Genomic DNA, 23927 nt, shown 5'->3' on the forward strand with positions numbered 1-23927 from the left:
GACATTTTAGACTCTAACATAAATTTGGGGGAAACAAAAGGCTTGATTTTGGTGACTAATTTTAAAATGCATGTGAAATAACTTTTTCTATAGTGCAAAGAAGGATTGTCCAAGCAGTCAAACTGTCTACAGGATGCTTCCATTAGTTAGCACAAAAGGCTAAGTTTCTATAACAAAGACACATCAACACACAGCAGCTTGAGTATAACACATTATCTTCTTTCTGTCTTACAAAGTTCCAGGTGGGCATTCCAGCTCATGTAGATGGTTTTGCTGCACCCAGACCTTCTAGGATCCATGGTTCTTCTCTTACATTATTTCATTATCCATTAGAGCATTTTCATTATCTGCCTGAACAAAGCTGCATGGGTTCCACCTGGTAGGAAGGGAAAAGAGCAGGAAGCAGGCATGGCCATCACCCTAAGGCATAGCCCGTAAATGGCATAGCCACTGTCAGGAACTGAGTGGCTGCACCTAACTGAGGGAGTCTGTGCTATGTAGTCTATCTGTTCACCCAACAAGAGGCAGAAAAGAATTTTGGTGGGAAGTAATAGGACTTTGACACTACCATCTACTGAAAATTCCTGGTTTCTAAGCCACCTCCATTGTACCAGGAGGGAAGAGGGGTGTTTAACTTTTACTGAATTACTAGTTTTCTTCTCTTAAACTCCCTTAATGTTTTATTTTTGATTATTTAGATCCTGTCTTATTTCCATAAATAATTCAGAAATGTGTGTGAAAATTTATAAAGTGAAATCGGATAGAAAAAATGAGTTAAGAAATAGCAAAAATTTATTAGGAAACTTTATTAGAAAAATGAAGTTAAGACTGTCATATGGTTAGCATGCAGAAATGTGAATTTTTACACAATACCTAATAATATGTCCAAAATTTAGCTTTGTGATTCCTAGCACTAAAAGAAAATAGAGAAACAATAGCATTTATAAGATTCAACAGAGCCATAATATAAAATTTACCTATAGATAACATTTAGTGAGAGCTTTTTAGGTGCCGTGTACCACTCTAAGCAACTTACTTATATTAACTCATATAAACATCACAACAATCCCATAAAATAGGTACTGTTATGGTCCCATTATTAGAGATATGAAAATTGAGGCCGATCTAAGTCACTGCCTCAATAACTTGGATTCAGACTTAGGCAAATCAACTGCAAAGTCAGTGCCCTTAACTACTATACTATAGCCTATTCTAGACATTAATATTATTTGGTTTTACCTTTTTTATTTTGAAATCATTATTGACCCACAGAAATGTTCAAAGGTAGTACAAAGAGATCCTGGGTGTGCTTCACCCAGTTTTCCCCAAGGGTTACTTAATTATAATACAGTATCAAAACCCATATGGTATAATATCAAAAGATACCAACACATTCAGTACTATGTGCGTCTATAGTTTTATGCCAAACAAAACACGGAACTATTCCATTACCACAAAGATCTGCCTTGTGCTCTCCCTACATAGTCAAATCTGCACTTTTTCCCCACCCATCCCAACACTTGATAAGCATCAGTTTGTTCTCCACCTCTGCAATTTTGTCATTTTGAGACAGTTATTTAAATGGAACCATAGAATATGTAGCTTTATGAGACCAGCTTTTTTGCTCAGCATAGTGTGTTTTTAGATTCATCCATGTTGCTGTGTTTATCAATATGTTGTTCCTTTTTATTGCTGAGTAGTATGCCATGGTGTAGATGTACCACAACTTGTTTAACTTTTCACCTGTTGTAAGCCATTTTATCTGCTTGCAGTTTGAGCTATTACAAATAAAGCTGCTATAAAAATGTGTGTACAGACTTTTGCATTGACACAAATTCTCATTTTTTGGGACAAATATACAAGAATGAGATTACTGGAATGTATAGTCAATATATATTTAGTGTTATTATTTAATGAACATGCCAAACTATTTTTTCATACTGGCTATACCACTTTAAATTTCCATGAGCAATGTATACATCCAGTTTTTACACACCCTTGCCAAACTTTTTATTGCCACTATTTTTTAATTTTAGATGTTCTACTAGGTGTGTAGTAATATCTTGTAATGGACTAGCATTGCTTTTGTGTATTCAAGCCTGTTTGGAAATTGTTCAAACTGTTATAGAAATTAGGAGACTTGAATAGCCTTTTTGATGTTGCCTATAACTACTTCTGTTACTTAATGTAGGTCCTTAACTTGTATGAATCTCAGCTTTCTCTACTGAAATGTAGGAATAATAATTACTGCCTTATATCCTTATTCCAATGAAGATGAAATTATAAAATATATATGAAATTGTCATTAAACATTGCTCTTTTGCAACATGAAACCAATGTTTTGATTCAGATAATTTTTTTTTTTGAGACAGAGTTTTGCTGTGTGACCCAGTCTGGAGTACAGTGGTACAGTCAGTGCTCATTGCAGCCTTGACCTCCCGGGTTCAAGCAATCCTCCTACTTCAGCCTCCAGAGGAGCTGGAACTACAGGTATGCACCACCATGCTCAACAAATTTTTTGTTTGTTTGTTTGTTTGTTTTTTGGTAGAGATGGGATCTCACCATGTTGCCCAGGATTTATTTTTAAAGATCTAGGAATTTAGGGGTTTTCCCTCTTCTTTTTCTTTTTAGTAGTTCCCACTATCTTTCCTTAACTAAGCATTTGCATATGTTTTGCTTTGCCTGAAGTGAGAACTCCCAAATCATTAAAGGCATTTTACTCTTTGTTATTATCAACATTCGAATAAAGAAAGCATCTAAAATATTTTGCTTCTTTGTTCCATATAGTGGCAATAAAATCATAGACTCTCATAGCTTGAAGGACATTAGCAATTATATAGAGCATCCTCGTTATTTCATAGATCAAGAGCCAAATATTCATCTAGTGTAAATGACCTGCCCAAGTCCCCCAGCTAATTGAGAATGTTTACAGGAATAACGTCCAGTTGTGAGGAGTCCTAGGTAAAGATACATTCTCACTGAAAGCTGTTGGTCCATCTATAAAATTCCTCCTCCCCCACATGACTGAATCACAGCTTGCGTTCTTGTTTATTTCTTTGTGCATATGTCTCCTTGAGGTCTCACAGCATGCTTCTGGTTCCCATACTCTCACTCATAATGGCCAATATCCTTTTTCCCTTCTGGAAATCCTTCCTGTGCCCTGTGAAGAGTTCTTCTCTCATATATACACCCTCATACACTCCTCACATTCTTCCCCATCAGTCTTATCCCCTTCCTCCAATTACTGCCACCTTCATATCTCAATCTTCCCACTTCTCTATACATAGCTCCCCTCTCTGGATCTTCCTTACCCCTCTCTCACAGCTCATAACCCAAAACCCATACTTATTAATCCTTAAGGACTTTTCCTTCCCCATCCCTCAGTATCTGTATAGCAATCTTTAGCCCTCCACACGGTTTAGGAATAACGCCTTTTAGTTTGTCTTGTTGTGATTTCAATTATGTTTTACCCTTAAAGTGTACAAATTTAGGTACTTGGTTGTTTATCTTTTTAATTTTAAAATAATTTTAAATTCACAAGAAGTCGCAAAGAAATGTACAGGGAGGTCCCATGCACTCATCACTTAGCTTTCTCTGATGTTAACATCCTGCACAACAAGCGTACAATATCCAAACCAGAATACTGATACTGGTACAATCCACAGAGTTAATTCAGATATTACTAGTTTACATGAATTCATTTGCGTGGTGTGTGTGTGTGTGTGTGTGTAGCTCTGTGCAATTTCATCACGTGTAGTTTCATGTAACCACCACCACAATCAAGATATTTATCTGTATCATCCCACAAGGCTCTCTCATGATACCCACTTTCAGTAACACCTACTCTCCTCAATGCATGTCCCTAGCCTTTTTCAAACACTATTCTATTTCTGCCTCTATAATATTGCATATGCGTTTTAAAGTGTCAAGTTTTCTTCATGGATGGACCTTTTTTATCATTATGTAATATTCCTTTCTGTAGCTACCTTCCTTCTTTTTTCTTTTTTTTTTTTTTTTTTGAGACAGAATCTCACTCTGTCACCCAGGTTGAAGTGCAGTGGTGCAATCTCAGCTCACCTCCTGAGTTCAAGCGATTCTCCTACCTCAGCCTCTCAAGTAGCTAGGACTATAGGCCTGTGCCACCACATCTGGCTAGCTTTTGTATTCTTTATATTTTAGTAGAGATGGGGTTTCACCATGTTGACTAGGCTGGTCTCGAACTCCTGACCTCAAGTGATCCACCCACCTTGGCCTCCAACCTGCCTTCTTTTAATTAATGTTTTTATGGTTTATATTCTTCATCCTTTTACTTTCTACTTACCTATATTGTATTATCAGTGAGCTTCTTAAAGCCAGTATAGAGTTGGGTCATGGCTCTTAATCTCTGTTAATCTATTTTTTTAATTGTTGCGCTTAGATCACTTACGTTTAATGTAAAAATGTGTATGTTAAGGCTTAAGTTTGCCATTTAATTATTTGTTTTCTACTTTTCTCTGTGGTTTCCATTCTCTGTTTAAATTTATCTGGCCGTGTGAGAGTCATTTGAACATCTTTTAGAATTCCATTTTGATTTATCTCTAGTGTCTTTCAGTGTATCTCTTTGTAAAAGTTCTTTTAGTTGTTGTTCTAAGCATACATCATATATATGTAACTTATCACAGTCTAATAATGTTGATATTCTGCCAGACTGAGTGAAATGTGGACACTTGACTTCCCTTTCCACCCCTTGACTCTCATCTGTTTAAAATTGTCTTCAATATCTTTTCTACATACATTAAGAACCACAAAGATGCTGTTATTATTTTTGCTTCAACCATCAAACATAATTTAGAAAGCACAAGAGAAGGAAAATATATTGTATTTACTCATATATTTACGCTATCTATTCTTTTCCCTCCTGATGTTCCAAGATTCCTTATTTTATCATTTCCTTTTGTCTTAGAGAACTTCCTTTAGCCATTTTCTTAGGATAGTTCTGGTAAGACAAATTATCTTAGATTTTTTTTTTAAATCAGACAATGACTTGATATCCTCTTCCAACATCCAATTGGCATCAGTTGAACATCACCTGATTGTTTTTTCTCATTCAGGTTGTGAATTTTCTAGGTTCTTGGTACAACGAGTGATTTTTCTATTATATCTTGGACATTTTGGTTACTATGTTAGGAGACTTCTGCTCCTATTTAAACCTTCTATTTTTGATTGTACTCACCATTTTTAGGTTTAGCATGTAGGCTGTGGCCTACTTCTGTAGGCTTTAATTCCAATGACAGTTTAGTTTTGGAATTAAGTGACCAATGGCAGTCTAGTTTGGAATTGCTATCCCGGTTCTGCTGGGGCCCCTGCTCAATTTCTATTGGTGCTGCCTGCGGGGTCAGAAGAAATATCCTGGGCTATCTTCTGCCAGAGGGTAGGGGAGGGGCAGTGGAGAGCTATAAGAGCTGGGCCTAGGTCTCTTTATGACACTGAATGGAAGGCAGGGAGACACTGGGCTGGGACTAAGGAAACTCTGAAGTGGCTATTTATGATAGATCTCAAACAGCTGGTCTCTTACATATGGAGAAGGTGTTGGGCTCCTCACCAGGTCTCTCCTGGGTTTGCCCGCTCCTAGCACTATGTGAGATAGAAAGAAAACTCAGGGAACTCATTTTATACTCATAAGCTCCCTACTCAGTATTTCTTCTTCTCAGCTATTTGAGTCCTATTATCATTGTGTTCTGAATTATTTCCAGGGCATTCAGTCACAGAAGGATGGAGCACGGAAGCATGAGCTGTGGCATCTTGTTCCAGAACTGAGCTTTCCAAGTGCATTTACTAATTTACGTATTTTAATCTTGGCAATTACTGTGAGGTAGATAATACACAATCTTTTATTTTCCACATATGACAGTTTAGGAAAGAAAAATTAAAATTAATAAGATCCTTGCAATGTCACCAAGGAAGGCAATATATATAAGTGAATCACATACACAGCTGTACAAATGTGTGCCCATATATAGGCAAAAAAAAAAAAAGATAGTTATGACTGTGATCCTGAACAGACTTACAGCTATATTATCTACTTTAATCACAAAATAAAGCAATTTGGAATGAATGAAAAAGCTTTTAAAAGTTACTGTAATTTATACACTTTTTTCAAATGTCATAAATCACATTTCATTTTTCATCATTTTTCACGGCATTGCTGGGGAATCTACTTAGAAACATTTTTCAGTTGTGTTATTTTATAATTACAATAAAGAAAACACAGCTTTATGAATTGATTCTTCTTACAAAACAAGATATCCCTTGTTAACAAGACGCAAAGTAATTGTATTTACTAAAAAGTTAAACTTCTTTGTGTATATTTGGAGATTCTTCTTCATATAACGGTTTTTCTTAAATTCTCAGACATTTAGAATTTCCATGTTTCGGTGGGAAATATTCCTTTGGTTTTATGTAACTAAGGAGAGCGTATATCAAATCTTGAAAGAGAAATGAAATAATCCTATTAACATGGAAAGAAAGGGATGAAAAGAGTTGGCTGAAGTCAGATTATATTCACTGCAGTGATTCTTGACTAAATGTATACATTTTTCGCATTCACTATCTTCAATTTAAAATAATAATCATAATGCAAATAGAAATGTTGATACTTTATTTTACAGTTTGTTTAATTCATTCGCATACACTGTTTTCATTTTATTACCAAACGTTTCCTTTGATTCATGAACTACTGAGCATTCCAGTGCTCTGGTCCATGGTTTCCTGGGTTTAGATTCTAGCTCTACCCTATCCTAGCTGGATGCCTTTAGCAGGTTACTTAACTTCAACCCTTCTGTCCCTCAACTTTCTCATCTCAAAAGTAGTACAGTTTTCAAGGAAGATTAAATGAGAAAATAAAGGAAAACACTCAGGATAATGCCTGCACACAATAAATACTTAATAAATGTTACTTATTGTTATCATCTCCATTTTATACATGAGGACCATCTGGTTCAACCGATAAGCATAGCTCACATGCAAGAAATGGATAGGCAGTATATCTTGTACTAATTTATTTTGTATTAAAATGAAATGGATTTAAATTTTCTTTAAATGCTTTTGCAGAATTACACTTCAGAGCTGAAGAAATAGGGAGAGCTGATAGATAATACTGAGGAAGACCTTTACTGCTTGTCACAGAGCAGCCACTTTGGAGCTCAGAACTCTTATCTTTACAGCATCCCTTTGAATATTAACATAACCCCTTAGCAAACTATGACCTCGTACATTGATAATCACATCTTTGGACAAAGGCAGAGATCTACAAAATACAGGCAGCAGGCCAAATTGGACCCATTGCATGTTTTTGAATAGTTAGAAAGCTAAAAATGGCTTATAAAATACGAAACTTTGCAATCCATTTGAAACACTTACTTTGAAACCTAATTAAATAAAATGTTATCCTTCTCCTCCAAATTCCATAGTTCTCATTAGTAGACATGTCTGACCCCAAAATTATAAACAATTGTTATGTTTTTAATTACATCAGTAAGACACTTGTGGAAATGTGTTTTCTCTGTTTAATAGATTATGCATGTACATAATGGTCTTGATTTTTTTTTCCTATTGGCCTATGAAGCCTAAAGTGCTTACTTACTAGCTGGTTCTTGACAGAAAAAGTTTTCCACCTCTTGTACTAAGATACTAATGAGACTCTTTGTATGAGAAAACAGCTTTTTGGCCATCAGGGAGGCATTTACTTTGAACTATATTTTTCCAATAGTGGTTATGAACTGCCTCTGTTAATCAGAGTTGATTTTTATCTACAATATATAATATTTAGCTTTGGGATTTGAAAATATTTATTTTGAGTTTCTATTAGACTAGAGTACATTTCTTTGTAATTTTAGCTTGATACTATGACCTTATAGGAGGAAGGTCAACCTTTTGCAATCTAGCAGAAGAAGCCTGCAGGAGGTGTGAGAGGTTGCTTTCCTTTCCTTCCAAGTAACCCAGAAAGATTTTTCTTTTCTTCTGTGAAAATCCAGGATGCACATTATTAGACTTCGTAGAGTCAAAAGATTAGGACATTCAAAATCATTTACAACTGTATTTCCTTCTCCTCAATGGTTAAAGGATATCGACAATTTAAAAATTTGAAACTCATAAAACTATTAAAATTTTTACCGTGTATTTTTGTTTGCGTGTTTTGATATTAATGTATTTTTAACCTGCATCGAGTATTAACTATCTTTTGCTTTACTTTTCCCACTATCATTTTTCTATTATCAGCATATTCTTTTTTGTTCTTGCTGGAGTATCTTACACATTTAATATTCAAATGTCACTTTAAACCACTGCACTCTTTCCTCCCCCAATACATCTTTGTCTTCATTTTATATAGAACAAGTCTTTGCATGGTGTACTCAAATCATAGAATTTGAAAGGTAGGGTATTACAATGTTTGTGAAACAGAGTTTGGGATTGAACTGGAATTCTAGTGCCTACTTTGCTGCTTGCTAGCTGCATGAACACGGCCAACTGAATGAATTCCTGTAAACCTCAATTTTCTTCACTATAAATCAAGGATAAAAATAGTATCCAAGTCAGAGGATTGCTGTGAAAATTAAAGAAGCTAAGATATATAAGGTGACCAGCCCAGTGTTTGGAACACAGACACTGCTTAATTAATATATTATTACTAATAACCGAATGATGGATTTATGATTCAACTGGTCTAATCCCAACAATGTATAAAGGAGGAAACTAAGGCGAGAGCTAAGCGGCATATCCAAAGCTACCCAAGCACTCCCACTTATCAGCAGATCAAGGTTTAGAACTTCTCCTTTAATTTCACTGCATAATCAACAAGCAGTTATTCTGGCAGCGGGAAACCAACTTTATCTCTTCAAAGATTAGTTTATATTATGTGACACACATAGCACAAAACTAATTATATCTATCGCCACTCTTTTGTTCATGGGATACAGTAGGTCTGAGCAGGGCTTGATTATTGTAAGTTGATTTGTTCTTCTTGTAAAGTATCACCCTCAGCCCAGCCCTTCCCAGGACTCAATACAAGAAGTTATTGGATCATAGTAATAACTAAAGGAAATATGTTATCTATTCTCATAATACAAATATAATATTTTAGAAAATTTCAGATATTAAAAGTAATAATGAAATACCCTTTATTTAATAAGCACCTAACTCTATGCCAGGCCCTGTGCTGTTAGATTGAAAAATAATATCTTAATTTTCACAATAATCGTGAGAAATAGGAATCAATGCATCCATACAAAAGTGGTATTAAACTGGAAAAAATCCCTATAAATATAACAGATTTTTTTAAAGGGTTGAGACATATTCGGGCAGGTTGCTGATGTAATAACTAGGAAGCCCTTTCCACTTCTGAAGGCCATTTCCTTGGAAAATAAAACTAAAGTCTTATTGCCTCTGCGGAGCTGTACATCAAAATATTTTGGTGCCCCCTAGAGGTAATCAGTAATGTGCAATTGTCAACCCCCAGGAATGAGAAGCTGAAGACAATTCAGCAGCTGTTATCTATTATTCTTTGCTGCTTCATTCTCCGTACCAATGTGTCACAGATACAAACACAGAGCAGCTCTTGACTAATGGATCTCAAATTTTAGTGAACATCAAAATCTCTTGGAGGGCTTGTGAGAACACAGCCTTCTGGCTTCTGTTCCCAGATTTTCTGATTTTGTGGTTTGAGTTAGGGCCTGAGAAGTTGTATCTCCAACTACAGTCCTGGTGATTATGATGCTGTTGGTCCAGGGACCACATGCTGAGAACCACTCACCTAGAGAATCATCTCAAAGTCAAAGCTATGTCCAGAAGCAGGTCAGGTTTCAGCATCCTTGAAGTGCTGGTGCTGAGGACTCTAGCTCTACTGCTCCCTGTAGATGCCCTTAAGGAGTGTGTGCAGAGACATGACCATCTCCTGTATGAGGGTGATCATTCCTGAGGATCTATAGATTCCTTGATCCCCACGAGTTCCAGTGGATCTACAGATACAGTTGGGTGAAGAAGAATCAATTTATAATTGAGATCAGAGAACTTAGGTTCTGGTTCTAGCTCTGCCATTTAATAAGCTGCGACTTGCATGAAGACCAACATCCTCTACTGTAAGGAGTGAAATAGCAACCATCACTGTGGATGTAACTCTATCAAATAGCTTGGAATTTAGTAGGCTTGAAACAAATTTTGGTTAAATCTTAATTTCCATTATATTAGGGTTCCATGTCTACGTTTCCAATACAAAGATATTGTGAGAAATATCAGATAATTAAAATGAAAGAAATATCAAATAATTAAAATGAACACATATTGCAACAATGGAAAACAGTAACATGAAGGCAGTTAAATTCAAGGAATTAAGCTGTAAGTTTCATGAATTTGATCAATGCAATTACTGTTACCTACCTTTGTTTAAAAAAGACAGAGAACTATAATTTTTACTCTTCTTTATCTCTTTTTCATAAATTCTCTTTTCTTCCTCCCTTTTCCCATATAACCCAACTTCACAACCTTTTTATTTCAAAAAAATGCAAAGTTTATTAGACATTTAATAACCTACACATTATTCTGATGCTTTTTATTTCTTTGCTGCATAGGTGATTGTCTACATTGTTTCCAAATTATTGTAGGAACTGGATTTTTTTTTTTTTTTTTTGCAAGATAATAGGAGACTCGGATATTGGCTATAGTGGATTCCACTTCTGCTTAATCCAGGTCAGGATTTATGGAGACCTCATGTGGTGACAAGAGGCACCACAGAAGGCTTTCTTCAGGCTGGGTTTAACAGTCAAAGAGAAACTCAGAAATTCATATGGGAGCAAAATAATCCATAAAGAATTAAGACCTAGAAGTTAATGTTACTGAAGCCTGCAAGGCCTTCAACAAACATCCTGCAGTAATACTAATGGAATAATACAGTAATATGTTAAAGGACAGGAGACCTGGTTGTTTATGTATGTATAAAATTCCCCTTATCAACTAAAAAGTTAATAACACAAAAAATAATAAGATATGCCTCTCAAGAATTAATTGCAGTCTTTCTTTTTTCTGAATGAAATCCACTGAACATAGCTTCTTATTTAAATTGGCATCAAATTTTAAAAAGATGTTTCTGTAGGCATGTTGCTATGTATGTTAGTTTCTCCTTGGTTTTACACAAAACAGAAAGTGATCAGAGATAGAATCAAACTTGAACTTATGTCTGTGAATTTCACTTATGCAACAATATCAATAATATTATTTATAAATATTTGGAATGCAAGATATGTTCTTGGAATTAAAATATGGAACAACAATTCTATGTGGTGCACAAAGTTGAACACAAATACCTCTTGTTGCTGACAAGATATTAAAGTTGTGAAATTAAATAAATTAATGTATCAGTAACCATATTTAACCACATAATTTACTGGTACACATTAAGGAAAATTCACTGAGGGTTGGGGGACCTCCTTCCTCAATGACGGGTACTTGTTCTTTATCTCATTTTCCTTACAAGAAAATGTGACAAGGGCTTCTTTTTTCTCCTCCTCAAGGAAGTTACATAACAGACCTTTAAGCTAAAATCTAGAAGGACAAATGAGTTAATAAATGTCAAATGTTTTTGAAGGTTTTAAAAGAATAGAGCAATATAAATCTGTGGCATTAAAATGAGTAATCCTAAGAGTTCCAATTCAGTTATCAGATGGTACCCTGCCTTTGGGCATGTCCTCGAAAAGGCTTACGTTTTCCAAGGCAGGCAAAATGAGATAAGTAGGGGTAGCCATTATGAAAGGACATCTTAGAAAATGTTAACCACGAAAAACGTTAATGAGGATATTGCAGAGATTTTAGGTTGAGCATACTCTTGAGTTAAAGAAATCGGTTACTTATGAGGAAACCTATTATGTGGCAGGCATAGATGCTGGAAATACAAAGAGTTGGACAGGTTTTGCTTTCAAGGAAGCTTCTAATAATTATACAAATAACTACTACAATATGAGGCTGGTATTAGGCGGGGACTTGCACAAATTCCAGGGAAAGCTTCTTAACGTCGAAATGGGAGGAAGAACAACAAGATGATGCATATTAAATCCAAGAGAAGGAGCAGAGTCATTTAGATGTCATTTCAAACTTACAGTGACATTGACTCTTGCTGGGGGGGAAAGGGGGGCGAGAGAGGCAGCCGTTGCCAGACATACGTCACACTAAAGAGACAAGATGAAACAAGGAAATTCTCTTTCAAAACATAGCGGGGAAAAAAAATATCCAGAACTGCCCTGAAATAAAGAATACCTTCTGGTATAATGTGCGTTGCTAGGGATTTATTTTTTCCCCTCCTTTCTCTCATAAGAGAGTAAAAAATCACACAGATACGTTCAAGCCCTTAAGAGTTTTGTGAGCGTATTGAATATCCAAGACATCAACTGACCACGGTGTGGTTCAGTGTGTGTCTACAAAGGAAGGGTTAAACGGAAGGGGGTGGCTTGGAGATAGAAAGGCAAGCAAGAAGGTTGGAAAATGCTGTTTTCCAACTTGCAAAAACTGAACTTTTCAGCTCCCCAAAATACACGTGTGTGTCTGTAAGCGCAGGCAGATCTATTTCGGTAGGATTTTTCTTAAATTTAAATCATAATTTCTCTGTTTCTGTCTCTGTCTCTTGCTGCGCTGCAAACAGTGAGCAGCCCCCTTAAGGATCGCGTGGCAAAAGCTGCAGGAGAGGCACTGGCAGGGCTGTTTATTTATGAGCCGCGTTCAAAGCCGACCTCTCCCCATTCTCCCACTGCAAACGACTATCTCCGAGCCCAGGTCACCTCTGGGGCCAAGGAGTTGGGGGCTGGGGCTTGGGTGGCTCCTTCTTCGGGCAAAGTTTGCCCGCGCGTGGGAGCGAGGGGGCGAGCCAGGGCGCACGGGAACGCGCGCCGCCAGCCGCCGCCTCCGCCCAGCGCTGGCAGCCCTGGCCTCACCTCTCCCCTCTCCCCAGCGAGGTGCGGGCTCCCAGAGCGCAGCCAGGGGGCGGGCCTGGGCCTCGAGGGGCGGGGTCAGGGGGCGGGGGCTCGGGTGGCTATATAAGGCCCGCGCCGGCTCAACTTCGGACTTGGTGTTATTTATTTGGGAAGCGCCCGGACGGCGGAGCTTGGCGGCGGTGGTGGTGGCTGCCACAGACTGTGGTTAAAAAAAAGAAGGCGGCGGCGGCGGCGGCGGCGGAGGCGGAGGCAGCTGCGAGGGATGGAAGCGCCGAAGCGCCCAGGCGCAGGCCGGAGCTGCCGCGCTTTCTGGGCACGGCGGGAGTGCTGAGCAGAAAGGGGAGCGCCGGGGGCCCGCAGCCGGCTCCGGAGGCGCGGGCCGGGTTTTTGTTTGGCTACGCTGAGCGCCAGTCAGCCCCAGCGAACAACTCCAGTTACGACAACAACCCACCTTCCTTCCAGACAAGCGAGACTTGGGCTGCTGCGTCCGTCCTATTGTTTAGACACTTGCCAGGGGCTCCGGAGTCGGCAGAGCCACCGAGTCCCCGCTCTGAGTCGTCGCCCTCCCTCTCCCCCACCTCGCTCCCTGGAGCGGGAGGCCAGGAAAGCAGCGGGAGAGGGGAAGGGGCTAGAAGGAGAAGGACTACCCAGGACTGCGGCCGCCGCGTCAGGTGCAGCGCCAGGAGCCGGGCGGCGTCGCCACGCCGGCAGGGGTACCGCCACTGTGGCCTTGGGGGACGGGATTCAAAGCCTGGGAAAAGTTGCTGCACTTTGAGAAGGAAGAACCACTAGTGGGAGACCGCCGGGGGCCGGCCGTGGCTCTGCGCCCTCCGGAACCCGGCTCTTGTTTCTTCTACCTTTGCCATCAGGTGTCTGCCGCGGAGCTGCGGCGTATCCGGGAGACGAGCGGGGTTGACACGCGCGCACACACTACTGCCATTCAGCTGCCGCCTGGCTCTGCCTGGAGTAGTGGATCCCACCCGCCCACCTGCCACCGAGCCATTCTCCAGTACACCCCAGCAGGACGCTGACACCTCCAACCTTGGCCTTTGCCTTTCCACTCCTTCCGGTCTGCCTGGTTTTTAAGTCCGCCCCCAGTCAGTCCCCACTCAGTCTTCGCAGCAGCTCTCATCCTCCACTTGGCCTCTTGGAGTTCCTCGCCGGAGTGCTGACTAGTGGATATTTCTGCCCGGCTGCGGCGGCCCGACTGCCCTTTTGTCTTTTCTGCGTGACCTCGGGGCAGGTCCTGGTGCAGAGCGTCGCCAAGGACGCCGAGCGGGAGGCGGGATTGCCCAGACATCCTTCAGCGAAGTGCATGTGTGTTTGTAAGCCATCGTTGGCTGTCGGGAGACCGCGAGGACCGGTCCAGGCTGCGGCGGAGTCGAGGGCGGGGGAGAGGCCGCGTGAGTGAGCAGAGTCCAGAGCCGTGCGCCCCCAGAACTGCGCGTCCGCCCCGTGCGCCCCCGCGCGCCATGCCCAGTTGCCCCGCGCGCTCTGCTACGGGCCTGCTGGGCTTCCGCGCCTTCTAGCTTCCGGAGCCCACTTTGATCCGGGCCATAATACCTATTGAGATCCCCTCTTCTGTCTTGTACCTTCGCCACTGGCATCGGATTTGCAGAAGCGTGCGTGGGATCAGAGGACCGCCCTCCCCCCCACAACCGGCCCCTGCATCTTAGCGGCCGTTGGAAGCCCCAGCTCTTTTACCGCCAAGTTCATCCTTGGGAGACAGAAGACGCGTGATCTCCTCTCCGCTGCTCTTGGGGTCTCCTTGCAGCCCTGGCCAGGCGGATTCATCCTCAGGACCTAAAGTTGCCCAAGGAGCTCCTGCTCTGCCACAGGAGGGTGGAGAGGGCGGTGGGAGGCGTGTGCCTGAGTGGGCTCTGCTGCCTTGTTCCATATTATTTTGTGCACATTTTCCCTGGCACTCTGGGTTGCTAGCCCCGCCGGGCACTGGGCCTCAGACACTGCGCGGTTCCCTCGGAGCAGCAAGCTAAAGAAAGCACCCAGTGCCGGCGAGGAAGGAGGCGGCGGGGAAAGATGCGCGGCGTTGGCTGGCAGATGCTGTCCCTGTCGCTGGGGTTAGTGCTGGCGATCCTGAACAAGGTGGCACCGCAGGCGTGCCCGGCGCAGTGCTCCTGCTCGGGCAGCACAGTGGACTGTCACGGGCTGGCGCTGCGCAGCGTGCCCAGGAATATCCCCCGCAACACCGAGAGACTGTGAGTATGCGCTCTTCGTCTTCCCCTCTCCCCATCCGGGCCGCGCACCCCTGCCTCCACTGGAGGAACCTGTCAGCTCACGGTCCTGTGCCTGGGGCAGCCCTCGCTAGCTCTCCCCCATGCGCATCCTGGGGTTGAGCTCTCCGGGAGGGCACTGGCCAGGGAAGGGCCACTGTCCAAGGAGGGGCGGGTCCGCTGGCAGCTGCGCTAGTTCTCCCTCCCCTGCTCTCGTCCCGCCACTCGCAGCTCCTTGCGGGCTAGTTCTCTGGGGCTGGGGAGCGGGTAGATAGGGGACAAGTACTGGAGGATGCCCGGGGCAAGTGAGACGCCACTTTGTTCTCCAGACTCCATAAACGGAGTCACCTTGCGATTGCCAGCACTCCAGGTCGGTTTCAGAGCCCAGTCCTCGCTCTTGTCGCAGGCTGGCGCGGAGGGGATAGCAGGGAGACTCAAAAGAGAGAAACTTGCCTTCCCCGATTTTGTGTCACCCTCCTGGGGGCGAAGGTTAGGAAGAAGGGGTCATGGAGTGCCTGGGGGTGCTTCTCACAGGTCGCGGGGAGAAGGGTGCCCCAGGACGGTGACACCTCTCATAGTAGCCTCGCGCAGCCCCCCGCCCCCCACTTCTCCGGGGAGGGGAAGACGGCGTCAGGCCCCTAGGGACTTGTCTCAGCGGGCGACTGCGAGGGAGGACCGTGTCCCATCCGTTAAGCGAAGTTAGCACTGGTTCTCCAGCGCGAACCAGCCCAATCAGGTCTTACCACTGCGGCGACCCGGCGGCGCCCGGCTGCCCCCTCCGGCCCTTCCTGCTGAACCCCTGCGTCCCCATCCACCTTTCTGGCAGTTTCTGCGCCCCTTCACGTGGCAGCAGCTCCCCTGCCTTCCCCTCTTCTCGCTCCGTTGCCCGCAGACGTCCCCGCCTCCCTGTCTTTGCGAGTCTCTAATGAAGAAGTAAATGCAGACCCGGTGTTGACGGCCCACGCGCTCCTGATGAGGCGCTTCCAGAGTTCAGCGAAGTGGAGCATGGAGGCCGTTCTCTTTGTGAACGCCGAGGCCGCCGCCCCGCGCCAGTCCGGCCGCCCTAGGCACGTTCCGCTCTCGCGGTTGCATGTGGGCCGGGAGTAAGCGAAGGGCGCGGGGCTAGGCCGGCAGGGGCCAGCGCGTCTGGACTCGTTCCGCGGCCTCTTTGCCCCCGGGGTGTAAGGGTTTCGGGCCATGGAGAGGAGGCGCTCCGACCCGCACGTCTCCCCCCGCGCAGCCCATTGCACTTCAAGTCGCCCTTCTTATCCAACCCATTTCTCTCGCCCTTAGTTTTAAGGCCCAAGTTGAACCCCCTTTTGCTTTGCAAATGGCTCTTCTACCCCCAGCCTCACTAGGTTACCCTTACTCCTTTCTCACCTCTCCGAGCTGGCCAAATCGGGGCTCTACTAGGGGTGCCTTGTCAGGATTCGATCCACATTTGTGTAGGGTGGTGGGTGGAGATTCGTGTTATATCGAATAGCCCAACAATTTTAGGAACAACTGAATGGTACTCTGCTTAGCATGGAGAAGTGGGCTGAGTAGAAAGGAAGAGAAGCCACGCAGAATTCTGTTTTAGCACTTGTCATTTCATGCTATTCAGAACAGTTTAAAGTTTAAGCACGAACATGTCTTACTCAACAAAAAGGGAATGCACTTGGGTGGGTGGGGGTGAGGGGGGAGCGTAGCAATTGAATTTCAGGTCCTTGAAAAAATATATATCCTTATGAGAGATGAATAAAAAGTTTCCAGAAAATAGTTTGCTGGGTGCTGACTTGTAAAATTCTATCATTGAAACAGTTTGAATACAGATTTCAAACATGATGTTGTAGAGTCAAAGGTGATATAGAGCTTACTTCTATGAAGAGCATTCAAACCGCAGCAAAGCCTGGTTTTACTTGAAGTGATTGGAACCAGGGCAAGTTTAGATCTTGACCTAAAATGCCAGAAAAGGAGATCGTGACTCCTGAAGGAAAAGTGCTGCAGAAATCTGAACAAAAATGTCAGGGCCTGAATACTATTTCCATTCTTGCCCCTGTTAGTAGTTTTCACTTTACAATCACAGCGGGGTTCCCTGAGCTGCAAATGAAGAATTAAGTTTTAATACAAACAGAATTGTTGGAAGGTAAATGCCTATAAATGCAAGTCTTTGAAGTGCAGTTGTTTTGATGGCACTAATTTTTTTCTGTGCCTTAGGAGGTTTCGCCACCATACTACCTAAGGATAGTGTTCTGAATTTTTATAAAATTTCTTCCTGAATAGCATGAGAAAATTGGGCATTTAACCTCCTGAAGGAGGTTTTTTTTTGGGGGGGGGTGCCTAACAATTATAGTAAAATAGAATACCTGTGAAATTAATATATAATCCTTACAGAAACAAAAATGGAAAGGACTCTCCCATACACAAAACAAACGAAAACTTTTTTATGATAATGTAACCACTTCATTTTCTTGTCATATGCCAGCAAGAATGAACCTTGTAAATGTGTTGAGTCATGTTAAAAATATCCTTTTAAAGGTTATCCTCTTCTCCTTCCTACATACTTTGTATACTACGTTAGTAATTGAATTAACTTTTAGTTCTGATTTACTCTAAACTTTACTTGAAGCAGGTAAACATAGAAATAAAATGGAACTTTCACTTTCTGGTTTTTCTCTTAGGGATTTAAATGGAAATAACATCACAAGAATTACGAAGACAGATTTTGCTGGTCTTAGACATCTAAGAGTTCTGTAAGTGCATCCTCTGTATTTTTAAATAATTTTTTAAGGTTGCATATTTTGAATCATTACTGGTCTCAGTTTTTATAACTATTCTGATGACAGTAACATAAAAAATTTAAAAGGTCATGCTTTCCTTTTTTCTGTGTTTATCATTGTACTACAACATTTAATAAAAATTGGGGCTTTTATTTTAAGGTTGGAAGCATGCCATAGAACCAATAATCCAGAAATGACCTCAGATCTTTGTTATACCATACCCTAAGCGCTTTATGCATATAAAAATGTTGAATAATTGTTTTCACAAAATGAATAAGTAATAAGAAACATTTGATACTTTTAGGATTTGAAATTAACTAAAATATTTAAGTGGATCTGTATTTTATTATTGATAACAAAAGGATTCTTATTTTTTTGCGAAAATCTAATATCAAGCATTAAAATCAACCACTCAGATTTTCAGCAGAGTTTATAATGATACATTAGTCATATTTTGAGTTTTTATATTTTGTATCTTTGTAGCTTCTATAAAATTGTTGCAATATGATTACTTCTTTAATTAGTGGGTTAAATTAGCTGTGAGTAAACCACCACTTGAGAGTCAATGTAATGTTAAATTGTTCTCACCCACAGGATTGTAAATATTGACATCCCAGTAGCCATACAGTTTTGACCATTGTGCATTCAGTGTTCTAAGTTTTAAGAGACACATTTTGGTCATTACACATTATTCCAGTTGCTGATGTGTATCCATGTCAGAATTGAAGTATGTATATGATGAATTACTGTATTTTGATTCTTTGGTTAAGTTGAAAACCAGTGTACCAAAGAAAGCTATCAAAGCTTCAGTGTCAAGGATTACTCTTCAGATACACTATTAGTTTAAGGGTCAGAGTTTTGACCAGTAAATCTCATGAGAAACTGCATTTGTATTAAGTTTTGTGATGCAGACACTGCTATTTCCCTTCCATGAGTTCACTCAGATATATTATTATTAAATTTGATATTGGCTCTCAAATCAGAGCACAATTTAACTTTATAAAGGGAAAGAGTTTACAAGTTTTCAGTTGCTGAATTGAAATTTATTCAGATGGTGAGTGGTAACATTAAGAAGCATGTTATATTTTGCATTTCAGTCAGCTTATGGAGAATAAGATTAGCACCATTGAAAGAGGAGCATTCCAGGATCTTAAAGAACTAGAGAGACTGTAAGTATTTTCAATTCCAAAGTTATGACAACATAACTGTTTTTTAAAAATACTTAAATTTCAAGCATCATGTCTTCAATTTCATGTCTTAGGGTTTGAAATTTTGCAGAAAAAGGAGGATGAATGAGTGGTTTTCAGGCTAATTTATGACAAATAGAGTTCCTGAATAAAAAGTTCTAACTTGTAATTAAGCTAAAAAATACAGTTACTTTCCTGAGACGTGTATGTCCTTGATAATCATTGCTTTGGTACTTAAAGATGTATGAGCATTTCTTATTCTTCATTTGATTTGTTTTATTTGCTCATGTAGGAAGAAAGGTGGTACTTTTATTTGCATTAATGGTGCATTAGGGAAGAGAGAAGTTTTGCTAATTGTTATTTTCATTTTCATGGTGGTGCTTTGTGTGTTATCAGTGATATTTGATGAAATATTTTATATTTCACTAATAAAGATTTACTTTTTGATATTTAGCGTGGTGAACATTGTTATTGTTAATAATTACTTTTCAGTTTCATTTTATTTGTCCCTAGCTTTAAAAATATTTATTCTGGAAAAATAATCTAAACATTATGAAAGTAAGAACTGTGTTATCAAATTGTGGTCATTCAAAGTTGGTTTTCTTCCCAAGAAGATTAAATGTAGACATCAGATTTTAAGATACGTTTTTTACATATTACTTGAGGACTTTAAAAATGTTTACAGTATATATCTGCAAAAGACAAAACCTCTGTCTGAAATAATTAAGATAAATTACAGACTTTGTAATTGAAGTATGAATTTTATGTCTTACATGTCTTGATTATTCAGGTTTGATATGTTTGCATTTTGAAGGCAAAGAAAAGCTCTAGTAAAAGAAACAACAATTATTTTAATAAGTTTTCATGCCTGCCTTAATAGTCACTTTAAGTAAAAATAATTTTTTTCAAAAAATAATAAAATCTAATGTTCATTTTAAGCTTAACACATATTCAGGTTCACTGGGCAAAAGGGCAGAAGTTAATTCCCTATAATTGTCCATAAGTAGAAAAATGGTTTGTCCCCTTCCAAGATATTTATAAATATATAGACTATATTTTTATCACCTCAAGTAAAACACAGAAATGTCTACTTTATTTTACTATTGGTCTTTCTCTATGTTAAATATTACAATACAAGGACTATAATTGTGGAATTCAAAATAAATTTAAAATCACTACTTTCAACTAATTTTAGAGGGAAATTAAAATTGGTAAACATTTGGTTGCGTTCATAACAAAGCTTATAAGTTCATAGCCTATCTCTAAATATATAAAAAATACTCTGAAAGTATTTATTCTTTGATCTCCTTGATAGACTATATGATTAGCTAATTCCTAGTAAGTAACTTGCAAAGATATTTTAATCTTTAAGAAAGCATCAATATAATTCAAATGTTTGGTAAAATGAATAGATAATTTAAATTATCATTTAAACTTTATGTTTTCAAGAATAACTTTTAGTCATCACAGGAAAGTATCTTGAGTTTGGTTGTTAACTTCCAAACCATTGAAGGAGTTTTGATGGCTTTTTATGCAGTCTCTATTTTGGTTATATTGTTGTTTTAAATATTTTCAGGAACACTAGAACTAAACAAACTTTCTCATTCTTTTTCAAGTCACTTAGTAGTGTTGTCTGAACTTTCATCTTGAATAAATTAACTTTTCCTAAAACTTATTAACCAGATGCTATATGCTCTGAAATTTGATTAGAGTTGTAAGTAGGTACTATTTTTTGACTTTTACTTCCTCTGGGAATGTCACTTCATCTCAGAACAATTTTCTATTCTACTAAGACTAAGTCAGATGTTTCAGAGTGGGAGGAGGATTTGTAATTCTGAATGAAAACTAATATATATGCAGGACTTCTTTAAATCACCCCAGCTGTTGGCCAAGAGCAAATATTTCATATTTGTGAGGAAAAGCTGAGAAAATTCCTTTTGTTTACAACTGCCAAGTCCATCTGATGGAAGCACATTGTTATCTGACAGCCAATTCATCTCCTTGGGACTCTGGAATTCAAAACCATTTCTTAGGAACATTGTGGATACACTTTTCAAATATTTATTTTTTAAAAATACATTAAATGGCAAGGCAGGTTTGCTAAGGAATGCATTCAAGTTATTGTGAAACAAACCATTTTAAATTTTGTTCATTGTATTGATTTAAAAAATAAAAACTACAAAAACCCCAAAACTACCCAGAGAGTTCCATAATCAAACTGCTATGGCCTGTGGTATATATCTTTATTTTAGTCAGTGTCATTAACACCAAAAAATTGCTTGCTTTTTCAAAAAGCTGCAAGAGACAATGTGAGAGACAAGAAGAAATCAATAAATTCACTTTTTATTGTTTATTGTGTAAATTTATATGGTTTTTAAGAATTTAGTTGTGAAATTTAAAATTGGAACTCAATTATGAAAAAGGTATAAAATTAGGTTTATGTTGTAAATCCCATTTATATAGTGAATAGTGATTTGATTTTTATTCCTTGTATGAAGAACAAAATAAAATAAAAACATTAATTTTATTCTTGTGTAATTTATGGTTTTAAGTTATTTTCATTTTAAAATGATAAAATAATTCTAAATTACATTTTGTGAATATTTCATAGTTATACATTTTTCTTTTTATTTTATTTTATGTTGATGGACTTTTAACTTGATCTATAGAAAAATCTGAAAACAGAAGATAAAGATCTGTACCTTTTTAAAAATTCAGCTTTTTAATCTGCAAGAAACAGTCATGTTGTTGATTTGAATTTAATTGTAGCATGGAATAGCAAAGTCATTATTTGCAAATCAAAACATTATAGCTATAAAAGATAGTTTTCCCTTTCAAAGAGTGGATGAAATACAACATTTTCAGATAAACTGTCAAGGAGTTAATAGTAAAATACCTCCTCCTTTCTTTCCTCCTCCTCTCCCTCACCTCCTTATTTTTTTCTTCCGTTTTCCTATCTTTCTTCCTTACCTCTCTAACTAGCTCCTTCCCTCCCCTCCCCTCCATTCTCTTACAACATGAGATAACACATCATTGTCAGAATGTGGTTGTGCATCACTGTAAAAGGAGGAAGTTGTAATCATGTCTGCATACCATGAGCACACATTATTTTCTGTTTTGACAGTTTGTTTCTGCACTCTCAGACCTAACATGTGCAGAGTCACATTTCCTAGGATGCTCTGTATTGCCAGTGGTACCTGTTTATCTGGGATGAAAATGAAGCCTTCAGAATGTGCCTTATATAGACTGTATTAGCAGGTCTCCTGTTGTTTAATCAAAAAATTTTTCAAATGAAATGTACTCTACCTAGATGACCAGTTAATTCAATGGAAATTTGGATAAAAAAGTCACAAATAAGCTGCAATAAGAATCAGGACACTTAGGAAGTATATTTCTTTTATATACCTCAAGGAAGATACCTGTGTATATCTGCAATAAATTCTCCATGCAAAATTATTAATTTGAGTTTTTTTTTGGATGCTGCATAATGTCCTAGAGGGTTACAAAAATAACACTGGGACCCAGCAATGCTGGGCTTGTGTAAAATTCTCTTGTTCACACACTGTTTATGGGATTAGATACTACAGTCATTCACTTCTATTTTATGGTCTTTTAGGGGGACCCAGATCATGTCAGGGTTCCACTAGTGAAAATAATCTTCTTTTGAAAGTTCCTTGATAATACAAATGCAAAAGTATGAGAAAGTTTTTGAAATTTTTTAGGGTTGTTATAGGACGTTTTATTATTTACTCCAAGACTGAAAAGTGAAATGCATATATGCCTAGGTTATGTTGGTAAGAATCAGTAGGATACTGTGAAAAGTCTTGGATATTAGGCTTTGTGTGAACACTGCAACCATCTTGTAACCTTAAAATAAGAAAATTGTGGAAATAATAAAGGCAGGCATGTGGAGTGTTCATCTTTTCCCACCAATACTTGGTAAATGTGTGCTTTTAAGACAAATATTGCTTCAACTTCTCCTAGTGTTAGTATAATTGGGTTTGAAATGACATTTTTCCCACTAGCTTTGTCATTTGATACTCATTTATGCTTGAAAATGAGCTCTGAAAATATTATTATGATAAAGCCATGTAAGGAATCTTGAACAGTCAAGCTGTTAACTTAGACATTTAAAGTTTCCAGCAAGTTGATATAAAGAACATATTCTTTTTAAATTAGAAAAGTCTAAGTCCCTTTACAGTGGAGCCTACATTTGACTAAACACTACATTCTAATGAGATGGTATGTAAAAGACAAATTTATTTTTTTTAAGGTGATGCTGAATTAGTTCTCCCTGCATACACATACCACTCCTAAGCATGGGACAGACAGTGTGAGTGAGGCTGAGGAAGTATGATGTGGTAGGGTTTTTGTTGTAGATCTTTACACATGAGTTCAAGTAGAGAATATGTTGTGGAACAGGTCTGAAAGAAAGCATCATTTTTCCTGTGTTCATCAAGGATCTGGATATATTCTCTGTTTATCAAGGATTAGTCTCTTCTGACTAATCCGATAAGTTTATAGGAAACACATAACACATACCTTTTCTTAACAGAATGACAGTGTAACGGTGCTAATCTCCTTGGAAAAGAATTCAAGCCCATCTCAAAAGAATTGTTTTCTGGTATCTTTTCCACACAAGTTTAAAATCACGGCAGTCATTTTCTTGGAAAGTCTCTTTAAAGGACACATCAAACAACTCTAACAGAGGCTGAGTATGCACATAGCATAAAATATAAGTGTTCCAAAAGATGTAATAGCCATTATATGCCAATGATGTTCACCTATTTGTAAGCAATG

At 39.3% G+C, this 23927-nt stretch overlaps 1 protein-coding gene across 4 annotated transcripts in view; it reads left to right on the plus strand.

Annotated features, from left to right (window-relative positions):
- The first annotated feature begins 13077 nt into the window (after positions 1-13077).
- SLIT2 (slit guidance ligand 2) overlaps positions 13078-23927 on the plus strand; it is a 368351-nt gene continuing 357501 nt past the window's right edge. For 2 of the 4 annotated variants that reach the window (XM_055385658.2, XM_063705088.1), the window contains exons 1-3: positions 14984-15166; positions 17842-17913; positions 19038-19109. In XM_055385658.2, the coding sequence (XP_055241633.1) occupies positions 14988-15166; positions 17842-17913; positions 19038-19109 (323 nt within the window). In that variant the 5' untranslated portion in view covers positions 14984-14987. Of the gene's footprint in view, positions 15167-17841; positions 17914-19037; positions 19110-23927 lie in introns of all 4 variants that reach the window. The other 2 variants (XM_019025924.4, XM_019025925.4) reach the window with 2 other exon arrangements.

This window comes from Gorilla gorilla, chromosome 3 (assembly GCF_029281585.2).
Source record: "Gorilla gorilla gorilla isolate KB3781 chromosome 3, NHGRI_mGorGor1-v2.1_pri, whole genome shotgun sequence".
NCBI lineage: Eukaryota > Metazoa > Chordata > Mammalia > Primates > Hominidae > Gorilla > Gorilla gorilla.